The 18,216-nt window shown below is 48.7% G+C and overlaps 1 protein-coding gene across 1 annotated transcript; it reads left to right on the top strand.

The window, feature by feature from the left end:
• Positions 1-3,601: 3,601 nt before the first annotated feature.
• Positions 3,602-15,674, top strand: LOC134990258 (E3 ubiquitin-protein ligase RNF43-like). The gene is made up of 2 exons (XM_063950668.1): positions 3,602-3,869; positions 8,008-15,674. The coding sequence occupies exons 1-2, from the start codon at positions 3,803-3,805 to the stop codon at positions 8,751-8,753; spliced, it is 813 nt and encodes a 270-aa protein (XP_063806738.1). The 5' UTR covers positions 3,602-3,802; the 3' UTR covers positions 8,754-15,674.
• The last annotated feature ends 2,542 nt before the right edge of the window (positions 15,675-18,216 follow it).

Here is an 18,216-nt window from a genome sequence, read left to right as displayed (position 1 = left end):
GTGAGTCAAGTGCCGCATCTCCGTCCGCCGGCTATGACATGATCACCCCTGCACCATCCGTTGCCTAGCGACAGGGTACAGCCGGGGACGCCGCAGTCTGACTAATCTCCCATAGAGTGCTTGAAACCCAGAAAGTGTGTATTTACTTTTTATACCACAGTGGGAGTCTCAACACTGGCCTAATACACACTTTCTGGGTTTCAAGCACTCTATGGGAAATGGAGTAGTCAGACCGCGGCGTCCCCGGCTGTACCCCGTCGCTAGGCAACGGACGGCGTGGAGGTGATCATGTCATAGCCGGCGGACGGAGACGCGGCACTTGACTCACCGTGCACTGGTGGCGGGAATTCCTGCTTACTTAAGGTAAGCTTCTCAATATAGTCGCTTCCCTCCTCTGATGTATAAGAACCAGGCGGCACTCAGTGGACTTGGTGAAAAAATAGTGCTTTAGTCTGACAAAAATACAATTAGGGCATAGCTTGCCAACGTTTCAGCGCCCGCGCAGGGCGCTTTTTTCAAGGCTCTATGCCATAGAACAAACATCATAGAGCCTTGAAAAAAGCACCCTGCATGGACCCCACATGCTCCAGTCCGGCGTGGAGTGTTGTCTTGACAACACGCGCACTGGGGGGAGGGACGACATCGGCTGGGAACTCAGGAAGCGGTCCCGGAACTTTCCTGGAGCAGATGCCGCAGGGAGGATGCCTTTTCACTGGCGGGCTTCTCACCTTTATAGGTAGGCACCTTTTTCTTAATTTTGTTCACATCACGCCCATTTACGCAGACCACTCCCCCACACCACTGGTCATGCCCCCACATCATTAGTCACACCCCCAGCAGCAGCGCATAATAGGCCCTTTTGAAATTTCAGCTCCAGGCACATTTGGACCTCAATCTGGCACTGGGCATGCCCCTGTGGCGGAGAACGATCCGACCCCTCTGGAGCTCAGTGTCCAGTCAGCGGAGACAGTGGCTCAAACCCCGCAGGGCGGACACTGCTCCCCCCCTTAGTCCCTCGCTGCAGGCAGGCTGTTGCCAACAGCCTCCTGTAAAAAAATAAACTCTAAAAATAAACTTTACTAGAAAAGTTCTGTAGAGCTCCCCTAGCTGTGACCGGCTCCTCCGGGCACATTTTCTAAACAGAGTCTGGTAGGAGGGGTATAGAGGGAGGAGCCAGCCCACACTCTCAAACTCTTAAAGTGCCAATGGCTCCTGGTGGACCCGTCTATACCCCATGGTACTAATGTGGTCCCCAGCATTCTCTAGGACGTAAGAGAAAAAACATTTGTCTATCTTTTTTATGTTGACCATTTTCATGTCGACCTTTTGTACTGTCTACCTTTTTCATGTCGACCTTTTGACCATGTCGATCTTTTGACCCTGTCGACCTAATGTCTGTGTAACATATGGTGTCTATCTATTGACTGTCTAACTAGACACGGTCTATCTATCAACCGGATACCGTTATGCGCATAGGACAATCCACACACATAAGATGGCAAAGCTAATCATCAGAATTCACACCAAGGCGCCCCCTAGTGCAGTAACACGTGAAAACACCAATTGTGCTAAGTATATAAAAATAAACCCGTTACGAAAATATGAGAAAATAGAGCTTCACTGATATCCAATAGGACTTCATAAGTAGTCCCAATAGCGAGAAGGGGGCCCTAATTTGTACACCATAATTAGGTAATGAGGTGCTACTCTGCTTGAGACTTAGGGGGTCATTCCCAGCTGATCGCTAGCTAAAAATGTTCGCTGCGCTGCGGATGTGGCGCAATGCGCACGCGCAACGTAGTTTCACAACAGCCAAAGTAGTTTCACACAAGGTCTAGCGAAGCTTTTCAGTCGCAGATCTGGCCGCAGAGTGATTGACAGTAAGTGGGCGTTTCTGGGTGTCAACTGACCATTTTCATGGAGTGATTGAAAAAATGCAGGCGTGTCCGGAAAAACGCAGGCGTGGCTGGGCTAACGCAGGGCGTGTTTGTGACGTCAAATCCGGAACTAAACAGTCTGAAGTGATCGCAAGCTAGGAGTAGGTCTGGAGCTACTCAGAAACTGCACAATTTTTTTTTGTAGTCGCTCTGCGATCCTTTCGTTTGCACTTCTGCTAAGCTAAGATACACTCCCAGAGGGCGGCGGCTTAGCATTTGCACGGCTGCTAAAAACAGCTAGCGAGCGAACAACTCGGAATGGCCCCCTTAATACAATGTACAGAGGGAAAAAGTAGCAGGTGCATTATCTCACACTAGCTCACCCTGTAATAACCAGAGGCATTTAGCATATTCCTGGCCAGAGATATGAGCTTATCCACCGCACCTAGGTAGCCTCTCATTGGGTAAGTCCCTAACACTAACTACAGGGGTTCAGGTGCGGTGGGTAAGCTCATAGCCCTGGCCAGGAGTATGCTAAATGCCTCTGGTTATTACAGGGTGAGATAGTGCACCTGCTACTTTTTCCCTAAGTAGTCCCAATACCAGGAATTTCTGCCTTTTTAGTTAAGGCTCCATATCATAAATGGAATTAAATATAAACAAGAACACACAGTGTATTCCTGCTTACAAATATATCACTAAAAACATACAATATTGCACATACACTGAATAAAAGTTATATACCTTATCTGAATTGGACAGCTAACCAGCAGATAACATCCAATGTGTTTCACCATGACGGAGCTATGGTGGTCATTCCGAGTTGTTCGCTCGTTATTTTTTTCTCGCAACGGAGCGATTAGCCGCTAATGCGCATGCGCCAAGTAAATTTGCTATGCAGTTAGGTATTTTACTCACGGCATTACGAGGTTTTTTCTTCGTTCTGGTGATCGGAGTGTGATTGACAGGAAGTCGGTGTTTCTGGGCAGAAACAGGCCGTTTTATGGGTGTGTGCGAAAAAACGCTACCGTTTCTGGGAAAAACGCGGGAGTGGCTGGAGAAACGGAGGAGTGTCTGGACGAATGCTGGGTGTGTTTGTGACGTCAAACCAGGAACGACAAGCACTGAACTGATCGCAGATGCCGAGTAAGTGTGGAGCTACTCAGAAACTGCTAAGAACTGTCTATTCGCAATTTTGAGAATCTTTCGTTCGCAATTTTACTATGCTAAGATTCACTCCCAGTAGGCGGCGGCTTAGCGTGTGCAAAGCTGCTAAAAGCAGCTAGCGAGCGAACAACTCGGAATGAGGGCCTATGTCCTGACTGTCACCCAGACACATTTTGTTAGAATCTGGTAGAAGCGCAGTTCCGCAGCTCCTGCTGAGGATAGTTCTAGCGGCTGTAATCAGTCTCCTGGCCATGGCCACAGGATTGATAAGTGATTTGGAATTGAGAAGAATTTACCATGAGACATACCAGCCCACTGTCACTATTACACCCAAACAGTCCCAATCTGTGACCGAACAGGGGGTTGTGCTTATGGGGTAGTGAGTGGGGTTTTATTGGAAAGTTTGAAGAAATATTGTGTAAACTAGTCAGCAGCAAAATTCATGATAATACAGATACTCAGTAGCTGGTTTTCTCCATGCCAGTAAGAAATATGGCCGCCTGACTGCTGGTCGGCCATTTGTCTATGGACAGGTATAAGAGCCCAGTGCACAGCAGCATCAGTGGCAGTTGACAGTTGAAGCTCTGGTGGCTGATACTATAGTCTTGCCTTGGAAGAGCGAGCTAGTGTGCTTTGCAGCTAGTGTTATACTTCCAGCGATTATCTTGTTGTTCAGAACACAATAAAATCTGTGCTTTTCCTGAACATTTTTTTTATTTTATTTTTTTCTATTTGGTGGATTTATTTAACATCTGGAGATGAGCCGGAGAGAGCTGAGACGGCTCCTGGAGGACCAGCGAACATGGAGCCGTCAAGGAGATCATGGTAAGTGAGATATTTTGGGGCAGTGATTTCAATCTAAGGGGCAGATTTATCAAAGATTGTACCAACCAATCAGCTACTAACTGTCATTTTACAGTCCAGGGGGGGGGGGGGGGGGAGATATACGAAGCCTTAGACTTAAAGTGATATAGTGGATAGAGATAAAGTACCAGCCAATCAACCATGTTACAGGCTGGATTTGAATGATGACTGTTAGAAGCTGATTGTCTGCTACTTTATCTCTCTCCAAGCACTGATAAATATCCCCCCATGCTGTGTTACCCTGTGTACCATGCGGGGGCAGTTGGAGATGTGGCCTCCATGCATCAGTAATAAATTAGGGCAATTTGGCATTTTGCAGCTCATTGTGTAAACAAAATCTACAATATATAGGGATCACAAATTCTGAGCAGTGATTGGTAAATCAGGTTTTTGTACATGTTGAATTTCAGATTAATTAAAGCTGTAGATCGCTAGTGTATGGTAACAATCAGCAGATTTGCAGACCGTTACTAGTAACATGATGAGCCTTTCCAGATTCAGCAGATCTGTATTTGCTGAAAATGATCTGCAATCACTAAACAATATCTGTAATGTATGGGGGCAGATTGGTGGATTGGGGAATCTTTAACCACTTAACTAATTATTTTTCCCTTTAAAATCATTCATAACATTATTTTTCTTACTTTTTTTTTAGTAATATAGTTTCAAAAGTATATTTTGAAATATGATATTATGCTCATCTCCAGACCCGGATATCCTTGTCACCAACTGGGGGACACAGTGGGGGGTGAGATTGGGGAAGGGGGGGGGGGGGGTTTGGGTCACATGTGATCTGACCATGCCAGTTAAGTGATTACATGGGGGGAATCATTGAATCTGTGAATTTTTTTTTTTTAGTTTTGTGATAGCTGAAGTACTGTACACATTGGGGGTCATTCCGAGTTGTTCGCTCGTTATTTTTTTCTCGCAACGGAGCGATTAGTCGCTAATGCGCATGCGCAATGTCCGCACTGCGACTGCGCCAAGTAAATTTGCTATGCAGTTAGGTATTTTACTCACGGTTTTTTCATCGTTCTGGTGATCGTAATGTGATTGACAGGAAGTGGGTGTTTCTGGGCGGAAACTGGCCATTTTATAGGTGTGTGCGAAAAAACGCTACCGTTTCCGGGAAAAACGCGGGAGTGGCTGGAGAAACGGAGGAGTGTCTGGGCGAATGCTGGGTGTGTTTGTGACGTCAAACCAGGAACTAAACGGACTGAACTGATCGCAGATGCCGAGTAAGTCTGGAGCTACTCAGAAACTGCTAAGAAGTGTCTAATCGCATTTTTGAGAATCGTTCGTTCGCAATTTTGATATGCTAAGATTCACTCCCAGTAGGCGGTGGCTTAGCGTGTGCAATGCTGCTAAAAGCAGCTTGCGAGCGAACAACTCGGAATGAGGGCCATTATCTCTATGCCCTGCCTCACACTCTCTTATTCTCATATATATATATATATATATATACACACAAACCATCCGACACTTATAGGTACTGCTCATAATAACGCACTGGTGCTGAGGATCTGGGATCACACATAAAACAAGGCTAATGTCGGATCTATTGAGCTGACATCTCTCTTCAGTTGCTGGACCAATAGGGGGAGGTGACGCAGTCTGATGACAATGCAAAGTGTTCTGAGTGTCAAAATGAACTGGCAATGGGGTGTGAGGGATTAAATAGATCATGGACGGGTGTGAGTGGTGCAGGATTAAACCCTATGGAGGCCCCTAGGCAGCTGAAATCTCGGAGCTCCCCTCGCAAATTATCTCAATACATTTTTCATTTTACCAACCAATTTTATCAAGCAACAGTCTATGATCTGGAAACTGTAATGTGAATCTGAGGTCTATGGTTTATGTACTATACAGAGTATGGGAGATATGTGGGTCAGGTTGGAGGGATTACATGCATGAGCTGGATGGAAAGTTTTGGGGTGGAAAGAGGAGTGTGAGCAGATAGTGGGAAGTGTACGGGGTCCAGGGCTGGGTGAGATGTCACCAGCAGCCATGAGAAGGTACAGGGTGAGATAGACATGCCCAGATGAATTGTGGGTGTGAGGTGATTCTGCTTATGTAGGCCTGAGAGTGCGCTGGCGCAGGGAACAAAGCAGGTCATGGTGCAGACTAGCGAGGAGGGATGCAGTGATGGGGAACTAATGCAGAGGGAGAAATAGGAGCTGACAGCTGAGCTCTGGGTCCAGCAGCTGAACAGAGATGGACACAGCCAGCTTGGCCCAAAGTAACATGGTGTCTCAGAGGTCACAAAATCACCAAGTCATTGTATGATGTAAGGGGTTTCTCATACTCAGCCCTCAGGACCGCTGACAGGTCACGTGCTGCAGACCCCCTAGCTGGGGCACAGGTGGGCTCATCACTCGCTGCATCTGTCACATTACAAAAGTTGCAGCGCATTCATTGCTGACTGACACAGTCTTGGTAGACCATAGGAGGTCTGGAAAACATGACCTGTTACGGGTGCTGAGGATCAAGTATAAGAAACACAGACCTGAACCATTAAAGCTCAGTCCTCATCATGTTTTCATTTAAAGACTAGTTCAGTTTTTTAGATGTTTTTTTTTTAAAGTGTTTTTCCTTTTCCACTACCCACTTATATAGTTCCTTACAGGCTATTATTATTATCATTATTATTATTTTTTATTTATAAGCCGCCACAAGTGTTTTGCAGCGCTGTACTAAGGACAGTACAGGGAGACAAAATGTAACATTACAGTAAATAAATAACAAACATAGAGTACAGGCAACAAAGAGCACCACAATTCTCATACATAATACAGCTCAGATGTAAGTAGTGAGTGAGTGATCAGCGCACTACTAGGAGCTGGTGGCCATAGATAGAGATGAGCCTTTACCAGCAGGAGAAAAAGCCAGTAAAGATGGTTGCTGAGTAGGAGAGGGTTTTGACAACAAGAGGAAAGAGGGCCCTGCTCTGAGGAGCTTACAATCTAGTAGGAAGGGGCGACAGACAGATGACATGAGGTGCAAGCAAGCAGGAGGTAGACCAGACTCTCCCACAGCCCTGACACCCTTATTCCCATCTCTTTATTACCCTCCCACCTATTCTACCCCAAATAATGCACCCTCACATCTAGCCCAATCTCCACTCTGAGCTGCACTCATTCCTCTGGTGCCATTCATTTATTTTCCCTCCAACCACTCATAGATGTTATAGGAGCTCCTTGGGATACTTATGGTGGTTCTGTCTGAGAATCACAGGGTTCTGGTCAGCGACTGACTGTCTGAATGTTACAGTCACTGGTATTACCATACCCTACTCCGCAGCAGACACACACAGCAGTACTCACTCATGCAGCTAAATGCAGCTAATTGTACTGTTACTGCTCATTAGAATCATCCAGCGCTGCCTCCCTTCTCTGCTCTACTCATCCTTATTTGGAAAATCTACACCTGGAATACATTTCTAGCGTCCTGCCTGAGCACCCCAACCAGTTTGCATATATTTGGGCACCTCGGGTTTGTCAAAACGAAGCCTCCTCCACTATATCCCCTGCTGGGTGTAGTATGGTATGCCGGTGCTCGGGCTCCCGGCGACCAGCATAACGGCGCCGGGAGCCCGACCGCCGGCATACCGACAGCGTGGCGAGCGCAAAGGAGCCCCTTGCGGACTCGCTGCGGGCACGGTGGCGCGCTACGCGTGCCACACTATTTTATTCTCCCTCCAGGGGGGTCGTGGACCCCCACGAGGGAGAATAGTTGTCGGTATGCTGGGTGTCAGGATTCCGGCGCCGGTATACTGTGCACCAGGATCCCGACAATCGGCATACAGAAGTCCACCCCCCTTGCTTAGGTCTGATATTTGATCACTTTCTTAATGATTTGTCATGCCAGCTTCCTTCTCCCTTCCCACCTGTACCACTACCAACACTCTCTTCTAACTACAATAAATGAAACGACTCTTATTCTGACAGCCTCTTACAGTGTAACACTACCAATGATATACCAAAATAATATTATATTTGTATTATTATTGATGTAACTCAAATTATTGATCAACAATTGATTGGTCCATGTTATCTATAGGTAATTATTATGGCTACAATATAAAGGTATATCTTTTCAGATGAGTCATCGCAGACCGTGTTTGAGGAGAGGCTGCGGTCTGAGCGACGCAGAGGTGTAAGAAGAACTCGTCAGAACACCCGGGAACATCCATCAAGCGGAGAAACATCTCCTCGGCTACAGAGACCTCGGAGGGAGCACAGACATCGAAGCCGCTCTCCTCTTCCTACTCCTCCGGTAGCAACAACGGACAGACCAAGCCCAGATCCTCGCCCTGGTCCAAGCTCCCAGCAACCAGCTGAGAATGAGCAGAATCTTCCAGCCATGGTGATTGAGATCGACGGGCAGAATCTCTCCGCCATGATGATCGAGATTGACGAGCAGAATCTCCTGGCCATGATGATCGAGATTGACGAGCAGAATCTCCTGCCCATGATGATCGAGATTGACGAGCAGAATCTCCTGGCCATGATGATCGAGATTGACCAGCAGAATCTCCTGCCCATGATGATCGAGATTGACGAGCAGAATCTCCTGGCCATGATGATCGAGATTGACCAGCAGAATCTCCTGGCCATGGTGGAAGAGATCTACGGATTCCAAATGACCACCGTTGCAGAGGATGAAGCAGCACAATCGTGTGCTATCTGTCTGATGGAGTACGAAGAAGGGGAGCGAGTGATCGTCCTGTCCTGCAGCCACAGGTATCATCCAAGCTGCATCTTACGGTGGTTTGCAACAAATCTCAGCTGTCCTCTGTGCCGCAGAGAGTGCATCCTGAGGCCGGCCGTGTGCCTGATCCGCTGAGTACGGCGAGAAGAGGAACATCTAAATCCCCATCTTCTCTCCATTCCGTACCATCTCCTCCACTGTCCAGTTCCATCAGCCGACTACTATATCTCCTGTACTCCTACCACCCTCCTGTGGCCTAGGCTGGACATATCCACAGACTCCATCACCACACTGGGCCTGATTTAGGTCTCGACGCTGTAGCGGAACATGCAGTCAAGTACTGATGTTCGGTACCTTGCACATGTGCCGGACCCATGCATGTGCAGTACAGGTCTATGGCGTTGGTCATACTACGGTATTAGATTATCAGTGATTGACGGTCTGATGCTGCGTGAGGACGGGGAACGGGCGGTAACAGCCTCAGTTTCCCTAAATGGATTTGTGTCGCCGCCGTTGTTGGGGAGGGATGCGGTTAAGAGCTCCGTCTGAGGTTGGAGATATCCTGGCCCCTTCATAGTAGATAAGGTGGCTGACTTCCGTGACTCCTTGGGTCACTCGGCCTGCTTCCATGTAAGCAGTGCGATAGCTCCTCCATCCACATATGAATCAGGCCCACTGTGTCCCTATCAGCCAGTGGCCATCTTATGTGTGGCACTGGGGGAATCCTATGCATAGCCCACAGCCATCCTGCTTTGGACAGGATAGTCCCACTTTTCGGGAACTGTCTGGCTGTCCCACCCATGGGGCACACTGTTCCAGGGTGGGGAGTTAGGGGGAGCACTCTCACCCCTGCTCTGTATAGCATAGATGCCATGCGCCCAGAATCCACCAGGGCCTGATTCAGAGATGGATGCAGATCATACAGTAGCTGCGTCTATGAAGGCAGCTGCTGAATGAAAATATATAATGGCCAAGGAGGCGTCTTGTACAATCAGACATCAGCTGATGTCTTCTCTGATCCGCTGCTGTTCTAAGCATTGTACCATCTGCATGAGCATCGGTCATCCGAGTAACCCTCAGGCCTCTTTACACCAAAAAGATGGGTCCGACATCAGTGGCAGAACTTGAGAGTGGTGGGCCCATGTGCAAAAATATGCTCTGGGCCCCCCTCCTCCGCCCTACGGGAGATGCAGTGGGTGACAGCGGGGAGAGGCTGTGGGTGACGGATAGAGGTAGAGGGAGACATTGGAAATCAAAGGGTGATGGGGAAGGCAGAGGGTGATGGGGAGAAGCATAGGGTGACAAAGGAATGCAGAGGGAGACAAGGAGAGGTAGATGGTGATGGAGAGGCGGTGGGATGGTTATAGCAAAAGGCAGAGGGTGACAGAGAGAAATTGACATGGAGAGGGTGACAGGGAGGTAGTGGGTGAGAAGGAGACAGTTGGTAACAGGGAGATAGTAAGAGACAGGGAGAGGGTGACAGGGTGATAGTGACAGGGTGATAGTGAGTGGCAGGGAGAGGGTGACAGGGTGATGGTGAGTGGCAGGGAGAGGGTGACAGGGTGATGGTGAGTGGCAGGGAGAGGGTGACAGGGTGATAGTGAGTGGCAGGGAGAGGGTGACAGGGTGATGGTGAGTGGCAGGGAGAGGGTGACAGGGTGATGGTGAGTGGCAGGGAGAGATTGACAGGGTGATGGTGAGTGGCAGGGAGAGGGTGACAGGGTGATAGGGAGTGTCAGGGAGAGGGTGACAGGGTGATAGGGAGTGTCAGGGAGAGGGAGACAGGGTGATAGGGAGTGTCAGGGAAAGGGTGACAGGGTGATAGTGACAGGGAAAGGGTGGCATGTAGATAATTGGTGAAAGGGAGAGAGTGGCATGGAGATAATTGGTGACAGGGAGAGAGTGACAGTGACAGGGTGATAGTGAGTGGCAGGGAGAAGGTAGTATTAAGATAGTGGGTGACAGTGACAGGGTGACAGGGCGATAGTATCAGGGAGAGGGTGACAGTGACAGTGAGAAAGTGGCATGGAGATACTGGGTGACGGAGAGGGTGACAGTAACAGGGAGAGTATGACAGGATGAATGTGGGTGACAGGGTGATACTGAGTGGTAGGGAGAGGGTGGCATGGAGATAGTGGGTGCTTGGGGAGGCAATAGAGAAAAGCAATGAAGTGGCTGCAGGCAACGTCATTCAAAAGTTTACTTACAGTACTTCTGTGTCCAGGTCCTACAACACTTCTGTGTCCAGGTCCAGGTCAGATCAGCGCTGCTTGGCTGTGAGATGGGCTGGGCTGTCTCTACATGCAGTGGCAGGGCTGGCCTCCATCCACTCATCTTGGCCACGATGCAGGGGCAGATCTAGACTTTACTTTTAGGGGGCGGTAATTATTTCTCCTGACTCCTCCCCTTTTTCATGCCAACTCCTCCCCTTTACAATGTCTCTTACGGTGACCTGGGCCAAGTGCCCAGCATCACTCCTTATATGCGGCTCAGGCCTATGGGTCTGCCTACTTGTGGGCACTCAATCTAAATAGGGCCTAGTACGCCTTAACTGGCCACAGGCCTAAGGCCTGAGTTTTAGCCATGCGCCTAGTGCCTGCCTACCATGGGGCTGGTTGGGTGAACTGGGCCTAATGCCCAGAGTCACCTTATACACCTACAGGGGCCACACTTAACTGATAGGGCCTAGTGCCCTCTGACCACAGGCCTAAGCGTGAACTGAGCCACAGGCCTAGTGCGCGATATCTGCGCCCTGAACCAAAGGGCCCGCCTAGTGCGCCACAGGCCTAGTGTCTGATTTGACCCCAGGGGCCTAATGCCTGAAATCTGATGGTCTAGTGGTGAAGGGGTTGACTTGCGCGCCTCAGTGTTGGCCTACCTACCCTGTTGGAGAGGCGATGCCCGATCCTCAACTTCTGTCTTTGGCTGCCGCCCCTTCTCCATGGTCAGCTGGCGCTGGAGGTCTTCTTTCTTGATGGCAGCGCATTCAGGCCACTTCCACAGCCTCAGGAACTGCCAACTCCTCCCCTTTACAGTGTCTTTTCTGGTGACCTGGGCCAAGTGCCCAGCGTCACTCCTTATATGCGGTTCAGCCCTATGGGCCTGCCTACTTGTGGGCACGCAAACTAATAGGGCCTAGTACCCCTTAACTGGCCAAAGGTCTAAAGCCTGACTTTAGCCATGGGCCTAGTATCTGCCTACCATGGGGCAGTTTGGATGACCTAGGCCTAATGCCCAGAGTTACCATATACACCTATGGGGGCCACACTTAACTGATAGGGCCTAGTGCCCTCTGACATGCCCACAGGCCTAAGCCTGAACTGGTCAACAGGCCTAGTGCTCGACCTCTGCACCCTGGGCCAAAGGGCCCGCATAGTGCGTCACAGGACTAGTGTCTGATTTGACCCCAAGGGCCTAATGCCCAAAATCTGGTGGTATAGTGGGGAAGGGGGTGACTTGCGTGTCTCACTGAGGGCCTACCTACACTGTCTTTGGCCGCCGCCCCTTCTCTGCGTTCAGGCGGCGCTGATGAACTTCTTTCTTGATAGCAGCATATTCAGGCCTCTTCCGCGGCCTCAGGAACTGCTCCCGCAGCATCCTCTTCACTCTCCGGCCGCTGCGATCCCTTCTTCTTTCTTCCATGGCATCCGTCTTCTTTGGTCCCAGCAGGGGCAGCCCAGCATCTCCAGAAATGCTGGGCACCCCCCCAAAGTGTTGCGCCTTCCAAAGGTCCTGTCAATCCTACAGGGGGTTTCATAAAACAAACTGCTATCAGACATCGGTGCTTATAACACTGTTGTCATCTTGATAAAGACGCTGCACAGCGTAGAAATGTGTAGAAACAGTGTTTTATATTGGTCTGACAACCAAAATCCATATTTCTGAACCCACTGCGTATTGATACCCGGGTTACATCTTCCAGTGGATTGTATATAAAATCATTATGGTACAGTTGTCTTGTCCAATTTTATGTATTTATCATTTCTAATAAATACTTTTGGATTAGAATACGGTTCTTTCTGGTTCCATATATATGTTATTTGAGACATCAGTCTCTATCATTATCCAGCCATTGGGACTACAGAAGTCCAAAGAAACCTTTATGTGCGTTGCATCTATTTGTTACAAGTAAGCGTACATGTAAAAATCTGCTCAAGTTTGCATCTATCACCACTTTGGGTGTCGACGTAAAGGAATGAGAGATTTATAATTGGATTGGGACCTTCCACACACTCTTCCCTTCCTTGTATCACTGACTGGTGGAGCTGTGTTTATTTGCAGTATTACACTAATGTGTGATTTTCTTGTTTCTATGTGATTACCATCGGACATTACATCGTTTGACTCTATTGTGAAATCACCACATTGAGGATCAACAAAAGTTTGGGACATTTTAAGTGCAAGTGAGATTGTACCCTTTTTCTTTTCCATATGTTGTTATAGGTTGGTGAGCTATTTTGTACTATCTCATGCTGCTTCATTGTGCAGCGCCATAGGAGGAATTGTTTATTGTATTCTTCAGCTCCTGCCCGGCCTCTGATGTCAGACAGGGGCAGGGCCTATGACGCAACCTGAGCTGATTGGCTACAGCAGAGTATACTAGGGTGCCTGCTGTGGTTTCTCCTCCCTTTTTGCTCACCTCTGTGGCTTCAGCTTCGGGGGTGGCTTTAACTTTTTCAGAATTTAATGAAGAGCTGAGAGAAGATGAAGCTGTTTTCTCGACGGAGGCATCGGTGGCTGGTCCGCCTGAGACTACAGGTGAGGCACAGCCAGATTAAGGGAGGGCCCAGGGGATACGTTACCCCGGGCCCCATAGCCTCTCAGGGGCCCCTGTGTTGGACCAATTTGTTTTTCAGAGATGGAGACAACCTTGTCTCCATCTCTGCAGCGGTCGGGGCCGCCCCCATGCACAATCAGAGCGCCTGCCTGGCTGCTCCTCACAGAGAGCTCTGATCGGCAGAGCTCTCTGCATTGGATACATTGCACCCACACAGCTGAGGCCGGGAGCTACTGAGCATGTGCAGTAGCAGCTCAGCTCATATGGACTCCGGCAGTGACTCTCCTCTTACTTATTTGGTTAATTTTGTATTTTGCGTGTGTATGCGTGTGTGTGTATTTGTAGGTATGCGGTGTGTATGTATGTATGTATGTATGTATGTATGTATGGTGTGTGTGTGTGTGTGTGTGTGTAGGTATATGCTGTGTGTATATGTGTGTGTGCGTGCTATGTGTGTTTGTAGGTATGCTGTCTATGTATTTATGTATGTATGTATGTATGTATGTATGGTTGTGTGTGTGTATGTATGTATGTATGCATAATATATGTGTGTGTATGTATGCTGTATGAGTATGTATGCTGTGTGTATGTATGCTGTGTATGTGTAGGTATACTGTGTGTATGTATATATATATATATATATATATATGTATGTATGTATGTATGTATGTATGTATGCTGTGTGTGTTTGGATGCATACTGTGTGTGTGTGTGTGTGTGTGTGTGTGTGTGTGTGTATGCTATATGTGAGTGTATTCATGATATGTGTGTTTGTAGGTATGCTGTGCATGTATGTATGTTGTGTATATGCAAGTATGGTGTGTGTGTGTGTGTGTGTGTGTGTGTGTGTGTGTGTGTGTGTGTGTGCTGTGTGAATGCATGTATGTATGGTGTGTGTTTGTATATATGTATATGAACACATGCATATTATATATATATTGGGCCTATATCAGTTAGGATTGCAAAGTCTGCTAAGATGCAGAATTTGCAATCCTTGTGATCGCATGCTGACAGCTGCCCATCGCAGGGCAAGACCACCCGGCATGCTGACTGCCACCGCCACCCCCCTCCCCCCTTGAGCAAGCAGAATTTGCGATTGCACAGCAATTTCTGCTTGATTGCAAATAATGGGTAGCCTCCTGCCGGCGCAGGCCGCCAACACTTTTGTGATTGCAGCGGCTGTGTGTGACATCATGCAGCCATCCCGACCACGCCACTGCCGCACTCCATTCACGCCGCCGTGCACCCGCAATGCTCCGTTTCCAGCTAGGAATTGTAACGTTGCTGCCCAATGAACGTCCACCCTCCATGCCCACGAATGCCTCTGCCTGATTGACATGCAGAGGTGTTCTCATTTTCTGCTGGAGCGCGCAGGAAATGTGGGTGCATGCGCAGGAGAGGCCCTGCGGATTTGCCCACTTCCTTTTAGTAATTCTTGCAGTTGGATCGCAAATAGTCGACCATAGTCCTTAGGGCGCCCCCTTGACTTGAGTTCCCCAGACCCCCGTAGCCTTTATCTGGCTCTGAGATGAGGCACCGGGGGAATCAGACGATGACGATAGATCTTCCTCCTCTTCGCTGTCACCTTCTGCTACTAGCGCGGTCAGGGTATAGAAGCGTTCTGCTAAGTATGCTAGACAAGAGGCTGTTAGGCGCGGCTAAGCTCCGGCGGGTTTAGATAGTTTGCGCAGGGCTTAGCAGCGTTTAGGCGCATGCAGGACTTGTTGCGCTGTTTGTTGGTCTTGTACGTCTCCCCCTGTCCTCCCTACTCGGGGATTAGCTACTCGCCACTGTTGGCAGTGGGAGTCTAGAGGGATTTAACAATTTTTTACCTGGACTGACGGACTTAATTCGGCTTAATTATACTTGATTTGGCTAATTGGATTTTAATTATATGTCCCTCAGCAGGTTTTAAGTTTTACCTCTAGCCGAGTTTACTTGTGTGACCCCCCCCCCCATTTATTTGTTTTACCTCCTATCCTATTGTATCTATATGTTGCTTCGATTGGCCTGAAGCTCGTTTACATGGAATTTCCATGCTATTTTTTTTTTTCTTTTTGGCAGATCCTCATTTCATTATGTTTCCAACAGAACTGTTTCTATTTTACGTGTCAGTTTGATCATTTTCTCTGGTTCTTTCCATCCCTTATAGGTTTGCTGGGCGATAGGCGCAAGGATGGCATAGCTGCCCGCTCATGTCTTCTGCTCGGCTAGGTTTATGGCTTTAAGTTTACGCCTTTAAAGCTCATTTAAATAAATAGATAACAGTTTCTGCCAAATTCATGTCTCCGTGTCGTTAATTTATATAAGGTTTATGTTGGTTATCACTGATGCATACACAGGGCAATCCTCAGCCGTTAGGAGGGTAATTAGAACCCTTACTGCCCCCAATGCTGTAGCTGTGTGTATGTTATCAGGGGTAAGAGGGGATGTGTCTGAGGACTGGAAGCCAGTAGGCAGCTTACTTATACCCCTTTTCCACTAGCTCCTTAAAACATGGGTAAATGCGCGGGGGCACGCATTTACCCGTGTTTTTCCGTAATGGAAAAGGGTCCCCCTGCAAATTCCTGGATCAAGTGATCCGGGAATCCTACCCGGGTAGCTAGCCGGGCTGAACACGTGTTCAACCCGGCTAGCTGTCTAGTGTGAACGGGAGCCGTGTCGAGGCGACACGGCTCCCATTCACAGTGTATGGGAGGGCAGCGCTGGGAGATCATGTGATCTCCCAGCTCCGCCCCTGCCGTGTCACTAGCAGCGTCACCAACCCGGCAATATGCGGGGAGCACTGTCTGAAAGGGGGCTGCAGCACGGGTCGCAGCCATGTCAGGTGACGCGGCTGCGACCCGTGCTACTAGTGGAAAAGGGGTATTATATAGCATGCCAGAGCTGCACAGCAATGTCCATAGGGGTTATACATGTAACATGGTTACAGACTAGCACATCTCATTACTAATATACTAGATAATAGAAGGGGAGGAGAGAGCTCTACTACAGCAGCAACAGCTGACTTTCTGCAGGAGGAGAGGACACAAAGGGGGAGAAATCCTGAAGATGCCAGTGGCAAGAGCTGATCAGGGGAAGCAGAGGAGGGGTCATTGGCAGAGACAAGTGGGTGGGAGTGTAAGGTGAGCTGAGAAGGGATCTGTAGGGAGAAGAGTGGGTAAGGGCTTTGTAGGTGAGTATGAGGAGCTGCATTTTATCTGTGGGGTATAGGGAGCCCATGTAGTACCTGCCACAGGTGAGCAGCAGAGGCAGAACGACAAAGGGGAAAATGAGGTGGGCAGCACAGGTAAGGGTAGACTGAGTAGGCGAGATGGTTATTGGGATTACCAGAGAGGAATAGATTACAGTAATCCAGGTGAGAGAGGAGGGGAGGGTGAATGAGGGGTTATATTAGCTTCAGCTCCAGGTGAAAGAGGAGGGGATGGTGAATGAGGGGTTATATTAGCTTCAGCTCCAGGTGAGAGAGGGGGGGATGGTGAATGAGGGGTTATATTAGCTTCAGCTCCAGGTGAGAGAGGAGGGGATGCTGAATGAGGGGTTATATTAGCTTCAGCTCCAGGTGAGAGAGGAGGGGATGGTGAATGAGGGGTTATATTAGCTGCAGCTCCAGGTGAGAGAGAGGAGGGGATGGTGAATGAGGGGTTATATTAGCTTCAGCTCCAGGTGAGAGAGGGGGGGATGGTGAATGAGGGGTTATATTAGCTTCAGCTGATACTGGAGATAATATGGAGGTGGAAGCAGCAGGATTGGGTGAGGGACTAAATGTGAGGAGATAAGAGGGAATACAGATTATAGATTGCACCAATGGGCACCCTAAATGGCAGCATGAATGTATTCTAATAGCATGACTAATGGTACAATGGGACTGGTGCCAGTTACTCACTGTGCCTTCCGCTCTCTGCTCAGCTGCTGCTGATCCAGCCTCTTCCTTATCTCCCTGCTAAGCTCCTCCTCCTGCCGCTCCAATGTCTTAGCAGCACGTCCAGCCAGGAGCCTCTGCCCGTTCCACTCAGTGTTCCGCTGCTTCTCCTTTTCCTTCTTCCTCTGAAAAAGCAACATGTGATCATGAGAAAATAATACTTAGGAATATTTTATTGCCCGCCGCTAACCTCTGACATGGGGCCACAGAGTAGTCCATGGTGCATACCACATAATGCACAGCCGTCAGGCGATGCATGCATCAGTAGTGGGTGATGGAGAGGGATCCAGAGCGTCAGCTACTGGAGACAAGCTCTGGAATGCTTCACACGCTGGAACATGGTAAATCTGACAGTATAGCAGCCTCTGTAGAAACCTATTGGGGGTCCTTCATACTTGCCTACCTGACCCTCTCCATGAGGGAGAAAATGCTCTGTTCCTGGACTTTCCTGGTAATGTATGCTTGCCATCACCTGTGGTGAGCTAGTTAATTGATAAGAAAGGTGTTTCACCACAGGTGATGGCAATCATACATTACCAGGAAAGTCCAGGAACAGAGCATTTTCTCCCTCATGGAGAGGGTCAGGTAGGCAAGTATGGGGTCCTTTGAGGTTAGAAATGGAGTGGCTGTGGCAGATATTGGTGAAATCTGCTGCGTTCTATCCATGTTATATTCAAGGGATCCTTAATATTTGTGGGTAACATCAGAAAATGGGTGTTTTTGTGGGGGACATCCCACAAATAGTGTTTAATACATATGCCCCATAGTGGTATCAAACATGAGAGATCATCAGGGCCGGACTGGGACTAAAAATAGGCCCTGGCATTTTTGAAGCACACAGGCCCACCTCTGTCACTCCTCCCCTTACTATTCCTGACTCCTCCCACTTATTAGTCTAT

This window comes from Pseudophryne corroboree, unplaced genomic scaffold (assembly GCF_028390025.1).
Source record: "Pseudophryne corroboree isolate aPseCor3 unplaced genomic scaffold, aPseCor3.hap2 scaffold_1154, whole genome shotgun sequence".
In the NCBI taxonomy this organism is placed as follows: domain Eukaryota; kingdom Metazoa; phylum Chordata; class Amphibia; order Anura; family Myobatrachidae; genus Pseudophryne; species Pseudophryne corroboree.
Note: the sequence above shows the minus strand (reverse complement) of the source record. Positions and strands in the feature narration are given on the sequence as shown.

Excerpts from the sequence above, each read along its gene's own strand:
- LOC134990258 (XM_063950668.1), top strand. The coding sequence starts at position 3,803 with ATGAGCCGGAGAGAGCTGAGACGGCTCCTGGAGGACCAGCGAACATGG. Across the intron at positions 3,870-8,007 it reads GAGCCGTCAAGGAGATCATG|ATGAGTCATCGCAGACCGTG; the intron begins GTAAGTGAGATA and ends ATATCTTTTCAG.